This window comes from Arvicola amphibius, chromosome 10 (assembly GCF_903992535.2).
Source record: "Arvicola amphibius chromosome 10, mArvAmp1.2, whole genome shotgun sequence".
In the NCBI taxonomy this organism is placed as follows: Eukaryota; Metazoa; Chordata; class Mammalia; order Rodentia; family Cricetidae; genus Arvicola; species Arvicola amphibius.
Window position 1 is genome coordinate 68,854,664 of NC_052056.1, and position 20,358 is coordinate 68,875,021.

General features: G+C 41.6%; 1 protein-coding gene across 4 annotated transcripts in view; it reads right to left on the bottom strand.

Annotated features, from left to right (window-relative positions):
• The window catches only part of LOC119824574 (LIM domain containing preferred translocation partner in lipoma), a 600,040-nt gene that overhangs the window by 307,399 nt on the left and 272,283 nt on the right, over positions 1-20,358 (bottom strand). For all 4 annotated transcript variants that reach the window (XM_038344782.1, XM_038344779.1, XM_038344780.1 and 1 more), the window contains one exon: positions 15,415-15,527. In XM_038344782.1, the coding sequence (XP_038200710.1) occupies positions 15,415-15,527 (113 nt within the window). The remainder of the gene's footprint in view (positions 1-15,414; positions 15,528-20,358) is intronic.

The window sequence follows — 20,358 nt, forward strand, 5'->3', positions numbered from 1 at the left end:
CATACTCATATATGTTATTGTTATGATCTTTTCAAGTCTATTTTTTCAATGACTTACATGAAAGCAAATGGACTATTTTCCTATTGTAATTATTAAAAGTCATAATTTCCTAACTTACAGTATCAGTAGGAGAAAAAGATGGTCAAAATATACCCAAAAATGGATAAAAAGGCATATTATTTATGATCAACAAAACTTACAATGTTTATCTAATTTAGTGATCACCTATATAATATACATCACACTTCATGATGCATGTTATCTGAGGGCATGATCATTATATGGTCTATTTCTTTTTAATTAAATTATTGCGCCCAAAGATGTGACACAAAAATGAATACTGGCAAAGACTCTAGACTCACACAATAAGAATTTGATATGCAGATCTAATATCTGCTTGCTTTGTAAGTTTAACTTATTGAACTTAGATCCCTATTCATATCATAAAGCTATAAAGATTAATAAATTCATACTTGCTAAGTGTTGCCTGATTTGATCACAGTAGCAACAAAACAAATACTGCTTCGGCTTGCAACAACTCGACTGTAGATATAACATTTAAGCATATTTTGATCCAACAAAGTTCAATAAGCTGGGTATCGTTAAGTCACGTTCACACATTTTTCAGGGACTGGCTATTTATAAGCTTGATGCTGGGTGGTTCTCCCACCTTTTAGGCTTGAGTTCTTTCTATGACCTCGCTAGCAAAATATGAAATTAAAAAAAAAAAACTATTCTGTCCCGTGTCAAGTATTCCTATACTAGGTAAGTAGAACTATGAAAGAAGGGACGTGCCAGACAAGTGAGCCAGAGAAACTCCTGGAAACTCCAGGCTGCTATTCCAGAAGCTAAGAGCAGGTACTACCTAGCTGTCTGTCAGCTTGACACAGGTGAGAGTTGTCTGATGGGAGGAAGCCTCAACTCTGCCTACGAAGACTGCCTGTGGACAAGCTGATAGGCACTGTCTTGATTAATGATCGACCTCTGGGCTGATGGCCCTGGTGGACAGAGAGCAGAATCAGGAAGCCAGGACATCATGTGCATCTAGGGTTTCTGCACCAGTTCTTGCCTCCGTGGTCCCGCTTGTCTTAAGCTTCTGCTCTGACTTCCCTTGGTGATGGACTGTCACTGAGTCAAAGATGAAATAAACCCTTTCCTCCCCAGGTTACTTTAGTCAGGGTGTTTTATCACAGCAAAAGAAACTCTAGCTAGGACAACCACTAATCAGGGTGTGCAGGGAAAGCATATTCATGAGAGTGATTGACAAGGATTAGCACAGAAGAAGGCAGGCAGGTTAATGAAATGTTAGGCCTAGAAGGCAAGAGGCACTCAAAGAGCTCTTCCAACAACCTCTTTCATTCAGGATAAAATTCTCATAAAGAGACGATTTGACCTGTCTAAGATAACAGCTCATTAACACTGCCAAAAGGCTAGAAGGTGCCCCCTCTTCCCCACACGTACTCTGAAACATCTCTAATGCCAAACCACATAGATTGCATCAAGGACCATTTCAGAAGCCTATAAAATAAACGGGAAAGTTAATTTTACTCCCTCTTCCAAAGGAGAAAACCTTGATAATGGAGGGACCCAAGAAAACAACATTTACTGACTGCCAGTTTTGTTGATGGGATAGGATCAGCAAAATAAAGGAAAGAAGAGCCCATCTTCAAGTTCGTCTACAGTACAACATACACACTGCAGAAATCCTACCATCAGTGTCTATAAAGCCTTACAGTCAGACTGTGGGCACCTACCCATTTATTCATTTAATAAGGAAGTAAAAGCTTAACAGTCACCTAGTCACGAGATAACCATGAGACATGACGACCTGCTATCACGGTTCCCTAATTCAAAAGCCCCACTCAAAAGTAAAGGAGATAGTGGCTAAGATGCTCATAAATGAGCTAATGTCAGAACATGAGCAACCACTTAGATATTTTACACCCTGATATGAGGCTGCCTACCAGTCAACCTCAGAACTTCCTGAGTAATTGAGACAGACAGGGAGCAAAGCACCACCCTCAGAATCTGATCCTGGCTTTGCCATCACATACAGGGGAAAGCTGGGCAAATTACTGTCCCTTTCTAAGCCTCTCACCAGCAATGTGAGCTGGGACTTGCTCTTTCTGCTCTTACGAAAAGGAAGTGATGCTCTGTCTGGTCACATGACTGCAGCCTCCATGGCAATAGGGAGGCATGAAGCGTTTTAGTTAGTTTGTAGTGGGTCTTGTTTTCACTTATAGCCCCCTTTTCTAACTACATTGTTCTGCTTCCATTTAGCTTACAAATTGTTTTGATACGCGGAACTCTAGAAGTTATAGATTCAGCCTGATATATTCATTTCAAATAGACGCAGTGATAACATTTTACTAGAGGCAGCTCATTGTTTGAGAGTCACCTGCTGCTTGAAGGAAATGGAAGAAACAAGGTGAGAATGGGTGGATTCCAGCTGGCAGTTAGGCGGGGAAAGGGCAGGACACATTACATCTTATTGCAAAGACCTAAAATGGAAGTCACGCTTATGCCGAAGGATTGAAAATTAGAGAAATCGTATTTGCTAGCAATAAAAGGTAAATGAGCTGCCGGAGAGGCACTCCACGTCTAGATGCTATTTTCTCCTTATCAAACCTCTTTTCCCTTCTGAGAAGTAGCCTGTGGGTGTGCGGCAGTCCTTACCCAGTGATGCAGCTCATGTGCCCGGCCTACACAGGCCCTTTTGCACTGTCATGGTCAACAGACCAGTTACACTGAGCAAAGCTTCACAGACTTCTCACTAAGTATCCCAGCAGCCTTAGAAACCTGGAGATCTTAGGGTCCATGCTTATCAGAACTGGATACCAAAGATCAAAAGGAGACCACTTTGGGCCATCCATGCAGGAAGAGAAAGAAAGAGGAAGAAAGAGAAAAAACTGGAGTTCGCGCTACAATGGTCTCTCTGCTAAGTCCTTACAGTTAGTTATACATCAAAGTGGAAAGCAGAACAGAAAAGAGCCTTCCACAGTCAAGCTAAGATGAAGTGAACTCAGGAAACGATTGAGAAAGAGGTCATAGACAGAAGCACACAAAAAGACAATCTTCCAGGTGGGGGAGATGTAAGTTGGTAAAGCACTTTCCCATATCTTAGGGTTGGTACTTTTGTGATGAAATACCATGAACAAAGAAATGTGGGGAGTTAAGCCTTATACTTCTACAGCAGTGTTCATCACTGAAGGAAGTCAGGGCAGGAACCTGGAGGCAGGAGATGATACGGAGGCCATAGAGGGATGCTGCTTACTGGCTTGCTCCACATGGCTTACTCAGCCTGTTTTCTTATGGAACCCAGGACTACTAGCTCAGGGAGGGAACCACACACAACAGACTGGACCCTCCTAGATCAATAACTAATTAAGAAAATGCCTTACAGCCAGGTCCTGTGGAGTCATTTCCTTATTTAAGGTCCTTCCTCTTATATAACCATTTTTTTGTGTCAAGCTGACAAGCATACCCCAGAAGCCCGGGGACCTGAGTTCAGATTCCCAGCACTGACCTCAAAGTGGGGAATGGTGGATAAGCACCAATAGTCCAAAGGCTGGAGTAAAGCTGGGGAAAGATACAAACAGATTCCTGGAATTGACTGCCCAATCAGCCTAGTTGAAACCAGCCACCTCTAGCTTTTACATACATGCACACATACTTGCATGTGCACCTGCACATGTGCATTCTCATTTCCTGCCCCCCTCACTCGCAAATTTCAAAAAGAAACCCAAGCATTGATAACAATCTCATTTGCCATCTAATACCGTATGTGGGATAGTTTCATTCACTTTCCTATAAAAATGCTATTAGTTATTTAAGCTTTATTAAGAGCTTCGTATTTTGACTGGGTATTGAATTTGTTTCCCATGAATCTGCTTTGATTTCTTCCATTAGTGATATGATCATTTATTAACATGTAAAACAAATAAATGAATTTTTAATACTAAAAAAAATAATATACTGACTGGCACAATGGACAAGAAAGTAGATGACAATGGAGGAAGGGCAAAAAAAAAAGGAAAGAGAGGGACAGAGAAGAGCGACAGAGAAGGAAGGAGAAAGCAGGAAGGATCAGTCCTCCTAGTGTGGATTTATCTACAGATCTCATGAGAAGGCGAGGTATATGCGGATAGGTGTATGAGGCAAAAGGCACGAGAGAAAACAAATCAAAAACGGAGAGAGCAAAGAGTAAAAGCAGACAGGGCTACATGGACGAAAGAACCACCCGGAGGACCTTGGATGGCGAAGACCAAGGAAGCTGTTTGTTGAGCTAAGAGCATGAGGCTGCTGGAGGAAGACTACGGTGTGCGTAAGCCCGGCAACAAGACTGTTCCTCTGGAAAGAACCAAGCGAGGTCAGACGCGAAGGGTCACGGGTGATCACGCCATACACATGTATAGATCTTACAAGGAGCTTGGCCCTGCTGAAAGGATAAACACAGCACATGACGAAGCAGAGAGTGGGCATGGGTAATTGCATCCTGGGACTTGGTGTTGATGTGGGAGCAAACACATGGTATGAATCACATATATTTTAGGAAGTGCTCAGATAGTTTACATTAAAACTCCCAACAGGAATTCCTATTTTTATGCTCAAGGTTACCATTGATAAAAACTGAATATGAGACAAAATCAGAAAACCACTGATCTTGCCCTAGTCGGGAATAGGCGTGATTCTGCAACATAACAATCATGACCCAATCAGGAACCTATTCTGTGGGTGGATGACAATTTAGCAGACGGCCATGACAAGTGATGTCAGCATCCAGAGGATGAAGAAATCCTGTAGGTGACAAGGGATGATGTCTTTTCAAGTCTGACGATTCTCAGTCCAACTTAAAAAGCCTTCCTCTAGTTCAGACTTCTGCCCTGGCTCATCGCAGGCCTCGCTGACAAACACTTCCTTGTTCACTGCCTACTCAGAGTCAATGGTAACCAAAGACCTACTGTGCCCTCAGCAAGGGCTCAGTGCTGAATCTGTGTGAATAAGATCACCAAACACAGGAACAATGAAAATCTGAACTGGTCATTCTGCCTTGACTTCCCACCTCTCCCCTCTTCAGATAGGAATTTTATCTCGAAGTCATATTTCACTTCAACCAGGTCTAAAGGTTTTATAATTGACTTATAAAAGTCAATTATATTATTATTCTCAGTGTCTAAAAAGTCTTGTGTCTGTGGTTCAAACCTAAAAGTGAAATCTAGTCCCAACTGGATTTAAATGGAAAGGATTTAAAGACACATACTCTTTAACGAACTCATATGCTCTTCACTTTGGTTTCCACTTAAGAAACAGGAGAACAGTATCACAACCCCAGAAAGAAAAGTTGACTACTGGGCAAAGGGAGACACATGGGTCAGAAGGCTGGGCATGCGGCAGGCCTTCTGCAACTGGTAAAAGCTAATGCTTCTGGAGAAGGCTCACATGAGGTAAGTTCTAGGAGACTGTTAGTGGATGAAGGAAAGAGTCCTGGCTCCAAGGAAAGGTTGTGCTGACAAAAACAGGCTGGAATTGGGCATCCATGGGATGTCTTCGATGCAGAAGAACCAGAGACATCTGATAACAGGTGCAGCTCCAAAACCTCCCCTGGACTGAACAAATCTAAAGTTGTGAGCTTTCAGTTTTGTAAGCAAATCTAAAGTTAAAAATTCAGTCTCGTTCCAAATTCTTTTCTACACTAAATTTGAAATATAGTGGCATAGTTTGGCAGCCTGTTGGTAACCGAAAAGCTACCAGTAAGTGGAACAATTTAATTAAAACCTCACAGCTCTAAGCACATTTAAGCATAATTCCTTAATAATACATTCTAATCCAAACCCTAATGATGGAAAATACTTTTCTCTACTCACTAGTTCTTGGCTCTCACCTACAGTCCTAGTAGGGTTGAGCACAGCCTACTTCACTTCCCATTTGTAAAAAGGGTAAATATGTTTATGACCTCCGAGGGGTGCTGTGGCTTTCCATTTATTGGTGTTTATAAATCTTCTGAGTGTTCTGGAAAAATGACTATAAGTTGACACTCTTTGTAGCACCCTGTTGGAGCTTAATACATATTCAATTAAAGAACAACGACAATATGACAAAATCTACAAATTAGGAAGGCATTATTTTCATCCCCCTGCCACGCTATCTGGAGACTGCATGGAGCCCCTCATTAAGGAGGGAATATTATCAACATTTCTTCTAGTAATATTCACTCACATTGGCCTCGGAGGATATTCTCATTCCAAAAACACAAAGCCATGCCTAACCATCCACCCTGACGAAAGTGAGACTCCAGCAAAGACCTTGTGTCCTGCTCCGACCCCACCACCTGGCCCTGCCTCCCTTCACTTTCCCAAAGCTCCCTTTACCAACATCAGGGTGACTATTACACATCCAGCCACAGCCTGACTCTGTGGAGGCCAAGCCATCCTTTCAGTGCTGCTTCTGCTCAGTTGAGTGCTATGGGACAATGGTCTTTTATTCTGTCACGTGTATTGCGGTAATAAAGCACTGAGTGGCCCGTAGCCAGACAGGAAGTAGAGGTGAGGCAAGCAGAATTCTGGGAAGAGGCAAGACTCAGTCTGCAGTCGTCACCTAGAGGCAGAAGAAGCAAGATGAGAATGCCTCACTGATTAAGGTACCAAGTCACATGGTAAACATAGACAAGAATAATGGGCCAATTTGAGATGTAAGAATCAGTTAACAAGAAGCCTGAGCTAATAGGCCAAGCAGTTTGGAATTAATGTAGTAAACCTCTATGAATTTCTTTGGGACAAATGGCTGGGGGACCAGGCAGGACAGAAACTTCAGTCAGCAGCTGAGTCCTACCCTTTGGAGGACACAGTGGATCATCACTGGCATGAGATGCAGCTTTTGATCATTCTTAAATAATCCATCAAGCTTTAATTAGAAAAAGTCTTCTAAGGCAGTCATAACTGCTGAAGAGAATCATCTATTTATCAGATCCGGGGGCAGGGGTTGTGAGACACCTAAAGTAAATGTTACCATGGAAAGTTATGGCAAAGGGATAGCTGTAGTAAAAGAACACAGCAATGTGTCCCCAGGTAACCAGTTCTGGGCCCCCGTTCAACAAGGGCAAATCCCTATGTGAGCAAAGCAGCCCACTGAATATGGAGCAGCAGTGCCAGTGGCTGCCATGTTCCCTGCTGCACTGTCCCTTAAAGGCTCTGTATATCTCATTATACTGTGTTTGACTGGCTCCAGTATCCCGCTCTGGGTGCTTTTCTTTGACATACATGGCTGAAGTTGAGGAATCTGCTTAGTTGGGTTGAGGTTTAACCAACAAAAAAAGGGGAAATCTATGTGACTTTACTATTTTCACTACAAAAAAAATTCCAAATTTATTTCCCCCCCTTTTGAAACGGCACTAAGGAAACACAGGCGAGGCTGCCATGAATGGAGGCTGTACTTTCCAAACAGTAACACAAGACTAAGAATAGAAAACCTTGATTTGCTCAAGATATATGTAACTTCCTCTCCCGTTTCCTTTTCTTACTGCCCTAAGCCAACAGAAGCAGTACATGATGAACCATTGGCAGGCGCACAATAGCATCAAACAGATAAGTGTGGCAAATATTTCATAGTCTACTTTTCAAAATTTCCTACTGTCAAATCACAGAATCACACAACTGATGCGTACATCATATCATTCATGCTGCTAATCTAGAGGAGCTGTGGTATACACACTCTAGGTAGGTACTAAAAAGAAAATGAAAAGGGAAACAATGGGAAGAATACAAAGGAAGAACTACCAAAACTTCTCACTGAGCTAGTGGTCAGTTTGCCTAGCAATTGTGCTGCCATGGACAAGTGGTCCAGTTTAGAAATATGTGGGCTTACTATCTCCTCATCATAAGAACCAGCGGCTGGAGCCAGTCAAAGGGACCAGGCAAATCTAGTGATTTATGATATTAAATTACGTATACGGGAGTTCTCTATACTATGTTGTACTTCTGGTTTTATGAAATACAGCTGAGAGTCAGGATTAATGTACACCAACTCATTGCATCATCCCACAGAGAGGCATACATAGGATGATGGGAACATGAAGAAGCATTAAATGATTATCACAGTAGCCTAACAGATTTCACAGTCGCCTTCACAATGAGGCAGACAGTGCTAGACAGAAGAATTTTCTACGACGATATTATTGAAATTGACACTTTGCACATGAAGCTGAGAAATGTGAAGGTAAGGAACATACAGGAGGGTTTAATCATTAAGTCATAGGACATCAGGAGTGTCAAGGCAGGTGCAGAGAAGGAGCCAGAGCATTGGGCAAATATGAGAAGGAGTGTACAATAAAGCACCATTTTCTTCTTTTAATGAAAAGAATGGCTGGCCAGTGAACAGAAGGAGGAGGAGGAAGTGTCAGCTGCAAGAATGAAATAGGGAAAATTAACTTGGCATTTATTAATAATGGAAGGATCATATCAAGAGCAAAGGTCATACAGAGAACACACTGGGATATAAGTAAGGTAGGCCATGGCATGCTCTGAACAGCTAGATAAAAAGAGAAAATTCATGTGGCAAGAAGTAAAACAGTCACAGGAAGAAAACAATCATAATTTCTTGACCACTAACCGTTTAGGGATATTCAGCTAGAATATGAAAAAATAGAACATAGGTGAGGAGTCACTTGTAATATGGAGAAAGCTAAAATGATGGGCAATGAAATAAATGGACTGGAACAGAGCTGAGACTCATTCTTATGCCCAAATACCTTGCTGATAAATGTGTGTGGGGGGGGGATCGGGACATGTGAACAATGATCAGAGAACCACAGGGTTTAGAGTGTGGGAGACTACGAAATGTGATGGCATGTCAACCCAGATAATGAATACACTTGCGGGAACGCTGGGAATGAACAGAGAGATGGCTTTCCTGCAGGAAAAAAACTACAGGATAAATGATGATCTCTACAAATGTCATACACAGCAGGAATCATAACCAGATCGAGCCAGCTGATGAACGATGACTGAGCTGATTCTCTTAACATTCTTGTTTCTAAAGGGAGAAGACAGAAGGTCAAAGGAAGACATTCCTCTGGGCATCAAAAGGACCAACATGAAGAAAGAAGATCCAGTAAGGGGAATGCATCAGGGGAGTCAAAGGACAGACAGCGGGTTCTGGGAAGATGGCAGAGTTGGAAGCAGTTAAAGGAAGTCTGCCCTGCCCAGGAGACTAAAGCAGCAAAGGCATAGCCTGTATGATGCGACAGAGCTGGAACTCTAGAGTCTACTGAAGGCTTCCAACTCCCAGGTAGAGGCCTGGGTTGTAAACTGTGGTTAATTTAGGTTAATTTCAATTCTGAGTACAGTCCCTACTAACCAAACCCCCAGCTTGGCAAGCAAGTATGCAAGTATTCCTATTGCAATTCATAGTAGGAGCTGGGAAGGCAGGGAGTGCTTCACATTCCAAGTACCAAAGATCTCTGCAATGATTCAGTTGCTTCGACTCACAGAGGCAGCTGCCATGTTTCCACTATGGTGCTGTGTCTTTCCAGGTTTTAAGGGCAGGCACTTAAGATTTCCCTGTTTATATGCCACTGTCTCCTATTTTGGGTGGACACACATTGATGATTAGAATGTCCAAATCATAGCATACATGAATGAAATTAGTAACTTTTGCAACCCTGCTCAATTCTCTTAAAGGATACAGGACGGATCTTCATTATAGTATTTAGACATGGTAAATGTGAATCTATCATACTTTTAGATAAGATTTTACTCATAAATAAAGGATTGTCCAATACTGAAAAATTGGGAGAATAGATCACTCATATAGCCTTCCATAAAATTATCCAATAAAGCACAATAGCATAAATAGTAAGCACCTGCAAGGATAGAATTGGGAGGAAGACTGCAACAGATAGCAAACAGAAACCAGAGGACAGTATAGGCCTGGAAGGGAGAGAGCAGGGTGCTATGGTCACACAGTCCAGCATAAGGAACAATAATACTAAAAGTTGCTCTCAATAAAGCCTCTTAATAACACACGAGATAAAGGAAAACAAGTTCTATTCAAGGTTTACTTTGTCTATAAAATGTAGAACATACTTTTTCTTTGATAAAAAAAAACTTGCAAATCTTTCATATATATATATATTACTTGATTTCCTTACATTGCTTCCTATAAGTAGAAAATATGCAATGCACACTTCAATGAAAAAAATACCACTCAGCATTGACAAAGCCATTAAAATTAATGATGGGAAAGACAAAATGGATATGAACTTCCAAAACTTCAAAAGAGTCCAACAACAGGTTCATATTCCTGTGGCCCAAGGAACGTGGCTGGAGCACATCGCATAAGAAGTTATTCCCTACACACAACTCTGACTGAGAGCCAACCAACCACACAGCTTAACTCACAGAACTGGGCAGGGCCAACTTCCCCAGGGACTGTTTGATCAGGGATTCACTAAGCTTCCACCAGGAATAACACAGACGTATCCTGGATTATTTCTGAAGGTTTGGAAAAGTTTTATGTGTGTGTGTGTGTGTGTGTGTGTGTGTGTGTGTGTGTGTGTGTGTATCCAGAATCAAATCCCAAACAGAATAACTCATATGAATTCATCATTTGTTTGCTTTGATTTTGAAACAGGAACTTGCTACATAGCCCAGGCTGGCCTGAAACACAATTCTTCCTCAGCCTCTTAAGAGCTGGGATTCTAGGTGTGTAAAACTACACCCAGGAGAATTAATGTAACAGTAGGAAGAGACTAGTTGTGGATGCTGTGAACCAGTACCATGGCAAGTATACAGCCCTGGACTTGATTCCTGGTCCCTTGAAAAAGGAAGACGACTGAAAAAGCAGAGAAGGAGGAAGGCACCATGCGGAAGAGTCAATATTGTCCAGGAAATACTAGAAGAGTTGCCATGGGCACTGGACTCGCTGTCCACAGGAGTTTGCAAGTATACATTTCCACCCTCTGCTCAGCTCACCTGAATGCCCAGCCAGAGGCCAAATCAGAACAAAAAGCAAAAAGGCAAATCATATTGACCAGTTTTTTTAAATTCGTTTCAAAAAAGGTGAGTTTGCTTAAAGGTGTCGAATCTCACTTTAAGAGAGGAATTGGGGTTTTCTTCTTCCTCTGTACTGGTAATTCTGAGCCTAGTTCACAATACGGTGTTCGCTTTAGCCTTAACATGCCAGCCTCTCTCCACAGCTTTGCTGACCAGCTCTTTGTGGTACACTGTCCCCTCCACCCCGTCCAGCCCCAACTGACCCTTTGTGCATCATTTTCAAGCAGTAGAGTAAGAAAGGTACTAAAAATAAATGTTAAAGGGAAAGATTGCATTTGAATATGAAAATTTTAACAGTGAACCAATCAGTGTGTGTGTATATATGTGAGCACTGGCCTGAGGAAAGATGAACAGAGAAAAGGCAACTGATTGCAACTGTGGCACACCAGGAAAGGAGACCCAAGCTACAGAGTCAGACCACAGCCAGGCCAAGCAAAAGGTGGCTTCCTGGAGGTCATGGAAAGACCAAGCCAAAGTGTCACATACAGGGCCAGTTAAGGGAGCTGGGGAAGCCATGAAGCAACTCAGAGCTATGTGCATGTGGTTTGTTTCCTCCATGTGTGGTACATGCGCATGAGAGCATGTGCGAGCATATGTGTTTGTGTATGTGTGTGTTACAGCTAATCTATCAATCTATCTCTTTACCCACCACCATACCATTGCCTCACTATATATGTAACCTTTTCCTTACAAAAATTAAGACAATAGCAAAAACCCTACCAACTAAATAATAGAAAGACGTAAAAAGTCTGATGTCAAACTTCCTGGAAAATAAGACCTATTAAAAGATATTTTAAAGTACCTTACAAAGGATATTCTGTTGTCTTATTCAAGTGATAAGCAACGTTGTGTACCTGCTCTTGGGCTGACCGAAAGGATAATTTACAGACTGTGACATCAACTAAGAGTAAAGTGCCAAGGGTGAACTCCTGGACTGCCAGACGGAGGAGGCCAAGTTCTGAGGCTAGACTCCCTGGAGCATAATGTGCCTACCTACTGAGTATATTCACTTTACTTTGAAAGAGTAAAGAACAATTGAAAGCAGGGACTTTCAAGGGGCCAGTGCAAACTTTACAGGCAGAAAAGTTAAATGGATTCTGGCAAAGAAAGCAAATCAAATCTACCATTTGTGTTCAGATTCATCTTTCCCATAAAAAAGTGAATTCTTAAGACAAGAATACTTCTTTGCAATAAATATTTATTACTTTTTGTATGGAAGTTTATATAACATATATCATAAATGAACAGAGCCAAGCAAAACTCCAGCAGCACCTGTTCTTGCCAGATAAAACATGCAACCCCCTACTCTGCATCCGAGACCCTTACAGCTTAAGAGAGTGCTAAGCCAGGCCAAGTACAGTATAAAAACAATCAACAGTGGGAGGGAGGAGTTATGGCCAAGAGGGAAGGCTGGCTTCTAGGTGAGAGTTCTGTTAGAACAACAGTATCTACAAACATCTCTTTGGGTCTCAGTCTCCCCATTTCCAAGAAGGGTTGGGAATTAATTCCATCAGTGGGGGCTGGAAAGTGCTTTATTCTAGACATCTCACCCTAGGGTTGAATTCAATGACCACTGAAGTCCTTTTCAAGCCCTGAGTATCTTGCAATAGCCCTACTTAGTAGACAGTCTTCTGGCTCCGAGTTGAAAATCTGGCTGAAATATAAACAGACTTCTACATAAAACACACATTTACCAGCTATGATTTGGAATTGGCAAGATGAGGCTTTACCAGAGTTGAGAGGGAAAAGTGCAAAATTGTCCTCAGTGATTACACTGTTTCGGCTGCACTGAGCACTGAGCTCCATCTAAAGGTGCTGAGGCAAGGCCAGAGCAGGGTCAGCCGCTGTCATATCCAACTTGCTCCTGCCCGACAGAGGGACACGGGCATCGTTTTTAAGTTACCAAGAGTGTCATAGGAAGAGCTTCAAAAACAACTCCTCTCCCTACCAGATTTGTCCTTTTCCATTTGGCAAACACTGCTTTATTTTTTTTATCATCCTCCCTTCTGTTTTACAGAGAACATAAGCCAACATGGCAACAGGCTTCTTGTTTATTTCCTTCCTCTTCAAAAACAAAGCCATGGCTTGAGTACATTTATCAGAACAAAGTCCACATAGAAAGGGACTTTTTGTGATTTTCGTGAAAGCCCCAGGAACAGGGCAAGGACGCCACTTTCACTGCTTCTGTTCCGCACAGAACTGGCGGTCCTCGCCAGGGAAATTAGACAAGACAAATGAAAGGGGTCCAAACTGGAAAAGGAAGAAGACGAATTGTACCTGTTTTAAGACAAAGTGAACACACGGACAAGTCCAAGTCTCTAAGAAACATCTTTAAATTAATAAATTCAAAAAATTGCAGGATATTAAATCAACCTATAAGGATAAGTAGCTTATTTATATTAACAGTCAACTCTGAAAAAGAAATAAGAAAGAAGTCACATTCATGATAGCTACAAAAACATAAATAAACTGGAATATAATATTTTAAGGATATGAAAGATGTCTACAATGAACTATCCAACACTAATAAAAGTCAAGCAAGGGGCAATTAGTTTAAAAAGTCTATGTTCAGGAGTTAGATGATTTTTAAATGGAACCCATGGGCAAAACTTTCTTGTTACTGTGATTAGTGACTTCTCATAGTAACAATCTTAGCTATATTTTTATCAGCTTCATACAATATCTATTACAATCTTATTATCATTGTTGCTATTTGATTTACACAATATCATCAGGAATAACAAAATATCACCTAGCTATATTAACTAGTCCATTGAAACACATCGGTACATTATCATCTTTTTAAGGAGGCGTCATTACCTTCTTTCTAAAGGACAGCTAGGATTCGATGTCATCTGCCCACAGTCACTGCCTTAGAACATACTTCTCAACTACTTTTCAAACTGCAGACATTCAGCAGCAGAAATATTCAAAACATACCATAATAGATTTAATAACAATCCAGGAAAGAAAACAGAAGAGAATTTTAAAATTATGCCCATTAACCAATACACAAAGAAGATTCCCAATAATAACCAACAGCATATAAAAAGCAAGCAAGAATATTTCATTAAAATATGATTAAACCACATGAATATATACTCCACAAGAATCCATCTGACTTATAATGCCTTTCTCCCTTAAGCCTCTGTTTAGTGGTGCTGTCCTGAGGAGGTTTCACTCACCAAGGCCACTCTGGAAAGCCACCATGTGCCTGCTTCCCCAGCACATAACCTCACCTGAATACACAATGCCGCTTGTCCCTTTACTTGCAAGGCCCGCAGTTTGCAAACTAGTCTTGCCTTTCGTGCCCTAAGATCTCCAGTGCTCAGATAATATCTACACTGGAATGAAGATTATTTGGAAATAATTGAATAATTTCTGCTTTGCTCTTCCAACCTAAACTTCAAGAGAAGGGACAACAGATCAGACCCTAGACAGTTCTTCCTCACAGCTTCCCTTCCATCCCAATCCTTGCCGGCCACCATGGACATATACGCAGACACAGTAAGTATCACAACAAGCCACACAACAGTCCACATTAACACAGCGTCTCTGTGTTGTAACTCATAGGTTTCTGATGCTTGACTGCGCATAAGCAAACACCAGACACTATGACATCTCATCTGAAAAGCCAGGATTTCTCTAAGACAAGTTCTTGATCCTTATCTTCAGATATCTACGTTAACATCACCTTATCTAGGAATGGCAAACAATAATTTTATAATTTTTCTGTGCTGACATGATGATGTCTTCAAGATTGAGTAGGGATGCTGGTCACAAATCACTTTTGGTCAGAGCAAAAATGTTTTTCTTGTCACTCAACATCTAGCTGGAGTTAATTACTTCATAACCTGTACTCTCCTGAGCACAAAACTCATATATCACTGATACGCATTATAATATTCATCTTTGAAAACCTAAAACAAATGGTCATGTGGTGTCTTGCTATTGTTTTTATGAAAACAATGTTGCTGCCAGTGAGAGTCCACAATGAATAAGCAGAGCCTTAAATATTACTTTACTTATATGGAATACAGACCTTAAGGACAGAGAGAAAAGATATTTCTTAAAGGCCTGGAATTATCCCCCCAAAAAGTGTAAACTTCTCAAACACATTTATTTAAAAAAAATACCTTAGGTTTTAAAATGAAATTAATAGGTAAAAGTTTTCCTTGGCTTCTGAGTGTAAGCCGGTAGAACTCTGAGAAGCGTGGCTTGGGCATTTTGCATTAAAGTATGCTAACTCCTTACAAGGTGCAAAGGTCTCAATAGACTCAAGGTAAATGCCCACGACAAAAACCATTGGTGAAGTCACAGGCATTCTAGCATGTCTTATCAACCCGACATCTCCCTCTGCTCTTACCTGTACTTTGAAAGCACCTTCATCCAGTGGTGGAGGAGGAGGGAAGTGTCCAGGGCCAGGAGGAATGGTACCGGGGTCATCCAAAGGTGGAGGTGGGGGTGGGAGAAAGTCACCTAGAGAAAGGAAATACATATGAGATGTTAAGAGGGATGCCATTTCATAGTACCGAGTAAAAGGCACATCTGCTGACAATTTACTATAACTGGTTTAGACCCAGTGTTTGCCTTATATAAAAAACTTACCTTACTTAGCTAACATGGATTTAATTAATAGCCTTAGCCATCATAGGAGAAAAGGCCAAATTTGATATTACAAAAGGACATAAAAGTTAAGTGTGGAGGGGTCAAGGACATTAAGCAAAGGCAGGGGGTATGCTTGGGGTGGGGACTAGGGACACTGAAGTGAAAGACTTGATACCTGGCATTAATAAAATCTTAACCAATCAGAGGAAGACAAGATTTGTAGATATGTAAAAATAACAAGAAGTCCAATTTATGAGGAGGACAAACTTTGGGAAGTTAGCTAAAAATAAGCTTGCGTACAGGCAGGACAAAGGAAGTCTGCGCTATCATTACCTTCACCTGTACGACCTGGGCAACAGACTCACTGTAGGCAGCAAAAGAATACCAGCATACAAGTCACGTAAGCTACAACATGAACAAAATCAACTACATCAGAGCAAAACCCATCAGAGTCCAAATAGGAGAGATAAGACCAAATAGCTGGGTGATAAACAGATAGGACAGTCACACCCAGAAGGAGTCTAGTTTCACCGTGCAGACAAAGCACCAGAGAGCAGATGAGTGGACACTTGACCACAAAGTAGATAGTTCAGATATCTAAGTACAATACACTTAAGAGACAAGAACCTCCCCAACCTCTTCGGCCAGCAAGAATGCACATAGAAGAATGATGCGTGTCTACTGATGTCTGAGGCAAACATCAAAGCTGTATGACATGTTATGAAATATTTAAAAGGGTTTTAAAATGAATTTAGTTAGGAAATAGAACACCAGGGTTGGCTTATTTTTTTAAGCCATTTTAAAAAAAGCAGTTTTGTTGTTCCTTTAAAAATGCAGTTTTGATGCTCCGCTTAGAAGTATTCCTTACATGTAAGTGGCTGCTCCTTGCATTTAAGCTTTGCAACAATTAGTGAGCTATAGAAGCAGTCTTCAGAACCAGATTCCTCACTTCTAGATAATATCAAAGTGTCACAACGTGGGTACCTGGGGGGAAAGTCAGTCTAGGAACAGAGAGAGGAGTCCTGTGAAGGATGGAGAGTCAATGGGACTTTGAAACATCTGGCCTCCAATGTCTTTAATACCAAGAGTGCTATACTGGGAGGGACAGCTAAGAGCAGCCAGGTCTAACTCTGCCACACTCAGCAGCTGAGACACTGTCCCTTGAGCCATCCCATTCAGTCTAACAGGCTGTACCTAGGCAGCTGGCAGTGGGTTGGTTAATTTTCATACCTCCCTCCTAGTCATGCAATCACCCTCTATGAGAATACTTCTCACTTCACAGTTCATCAGGACCCCTGAGAGGTACTGGAAGATGCAGACTGCAGGGCTGCACTCCCACAGATGATGACTGAGCAGCGCTGTGTGTTGGGGGGACGGGGCAACAATGATTTGCTTTTCTAAAAAGCCCAGGCAATTCCAGTGGCCCCAGTTCTTGGTCCATACTTCAAGTTTCACTTAATTTTCCAAAGAACCTTCTATACCCCTATATTTGTGTTTCAAGTTCGGATCCCACCATCTCTGAAGAGACAGGGAGAACCTTTGAATGCCACACTGACCATGTTTCCACATCCACCTGAGGGGCAGAGGGAGACTGTGGGTAGGCATGGACCCGGGAGTCCCCGGGGTATGCAATCTAGGTCATTACCAAATGGTGAGCTGAGCAGCACTTTTGAAAACCATCTGAAATGGCTGTGACATGGCAGACCAAGAGCAAAACCAAGGGCTTGTCTTATTCAAGGAATCACTGTCCGTCTTCTCAGCCTGTGGACTCCTCTGTCATAACCAAAAATATGAACCTATGTCTTCTCCTGGAGATGAAGCCTTTTCACATGCTTCCCCCAGAGGTTGGCTATCCTCTGAAAAGTGGAGGTCGCCAAATTCATGGATCCAGACACTCCTATGAGAATATCTGTCCTCCTTCTCTCCCTTCCTCTTCTTTGGGACATGGTCTCTATAGGTGAGCTCGAAATTGTGGCCCTCCTCACTCAGCTCCCTGTTTGGACCGCTGTGTTCCATGAATCTCAGTCCTAGAAAGTATTCCTGGGAGTGCTTTCTTGAACCTCTTGTTTGAGTGTCTGTTTTTTGGGTCTGACTGGACAACTACAAAGAACAGAACACAGCTTAAACAATCAGAGCTCAGTGAGTATGGTGGCTCCCGCAATGAGGTTAAGCAGAGAGGAGGTAGGAAGAGAAGTCTGTACATCACCCAAGTACACTCAGAGACCCATAGAAAGACAGAGCCTCCCTCACAGAGCCCTTATTAGTTAGTGTCTGGATTCCTGCTCTCTCAGTGTACAGCTCTTTTGAAAACTAGCTTGGGCAGTGTTCACATAAATCAACATAAATCATGGGCAGTCCTGGTTGTCCACCTTCATCATCAAAGAATCAGCAACAACCCCGCCCTCAGGGAAGAAGCCTCCACTGTGGATAAAAAGAGATGTGACACTTAGAGGTGCTTTTAGCTGCCACCTGGACAACCTCATATTGGGGCTCCTAGAGATACACAACAAGGCACTGGAACACTAATCCTCGATCCTTTATCCATCCTCATTTTCTTCTGGTTAACTAAATAAGTTACTAACTCTGATGGTACTTCATTCTCTAACAGAAAAAAAATATTTTTAGGAAAATACTAACGTTAAAATTACTAATGGAAAACATGTCTTAGGTGAGAAATATGCTAATTACCCTGTTTTGCTCCTACTTTCACATATGCATGTATCAAAAGTTTACATTTGAAAAGATTACATAAGCTTCTATATATACCACCCAGCAATTAGAAATATCATATATGTAAGCATAAAAATACAGATGACACCCAGTATTTATGAGCATGTAAAAACCCGTGTGTGCTCCTAGGAGGAACAGAAGTAATATCAGCTAAAACATCCCTTTAAAATACATTGCAAAGGGTAGCAAGTCCTTAATCGTATTTACAGGCTTTAATTCGGGAATATCCACATTCAATAATTCATCCCGTGACAACGTAACAAAAATGCATACAACAAAGCAGAATCTGCATCTTCAACATGATGCAACATAGAAAAACCCATCACAACGCTCATCAGTACAGCCCTGCACACAAAGAAACTGCAGTAACTGTGCAGGGGAAAGCAGGAGAGCCATCAGGCTGATGGTGTTTGTCGCTTCTGTCATCTATTCACCCACTCTGCCCTCTGTGCACCAGGGATTATTCTAGACCAGTAGTTCTCAACCCTCCTAAAATGCTGCAACCCTTTCATATTGTTCCTTATGTAGTGCTGATCTCCAATATAAGATTATTTGCACTGCTACTTCATAACTGTAATTTTACTACTATTATACCCTGTAATGTTAATATCTGCTAGGCAGGATATCTGCTATGAGACCCCGAGAAAGGGTCATCTGATCCCCAGGTTGAGAACCACTGTTCTAGACCCTAGAGTGTGTAGGTAGAGACAAGTAAAACACACAAAAAAACAAAAGATGGTGCCCCCAGAGAACTTACAATGTCTCAGGAAAAGGAGGGATGATTAAGAAACCAACAGCTAATATGAGCTGGGTATCACGTGGCAAGGAACATACTGAAGAAACACAGAGTCAGAAGGGGAGTTGGTAGGACGGTGGTGGGATGCTGCAGCTTTTAAGAACAGGATGGAGAAATGCCTCACCAAAGTGGCATTTGGGGAAAAACTTAAATGGAGTAAGGGAGTGAGTCACGGAATATCTGGGGGCAGGATAGGAGGAACGAGCATATTACCAAGTGGAAGAGACGGGCAGGCTCCGCAGAGGCTGCCAGCACGGTGCTGCCTTTCTACCCGGCTCTATGGAAACAGAGGTTGGCCGGAGCTTATGGCAAAACAAATGTTGTTTTGTATCCCTCTCCTTCTTAGTTAATTCCATACAATAAATATGAATTGTATCCTTGCATTTTTTTCAGAATCAGAAGGAAGATACTTTGAAATGAATCGCAGAATCTACTCAGACCCAGAGTGTAATTTTAATGCATCACTATATTTACCCAAGCTAAAATTTAATGTGCTGTCATCTTTCTAAATAACTTAGCTCAAAATGCTCTTTGAGATTCTCAAATTAAAAGCAAGAAGACTTATTATCTTTCAAGAGGATGACGTCTCTCCACTTTCAAATTGCACCGTCTCACTCCATATTTAGCTAATACTGAATTTCTGGGACTTCACTGTCTTCAACAGTCCTCTTGTTTAAATTCCAGATAAATTCTCTGTGCAGTGGAGACCATCAGCGTGCTGTTTCTAACAGAGCATCTTATCCTTCTCTATCACATAGCAGTTTCAATTTGCTGAAAAAGAAAAATCATTTTCTCAGTTGAAAACACGGAATGGATTTCACATAATACGAAAAGTGAAGGAGGATTTGGTTCGGAAAGACGGACTCGAACCAAAGACAGGTCTGAATTTGTCGAGTACCACTTGTCTGTCAAAAGCATAGTAATTGCTATCCAAACAACCAGCCATGTCCATATATATTTTGACTTTCAAATATGGGCAACAGAAATAAGCAGGACAATGGGCTAAGCTTGATGTGTCTAGCAGTTAGCGAGACACCCTCAGCCCCAATACTAAAATGTGAAATCTCAGCGTGAAGACAACTGAAATAATAGTTTAGACGTCCTCATATGGGAAAAGATCAACTCAGCATCAAAGAGGAGAAAAAACATCTTAATTCACAACTCAGAAAAGAAGCT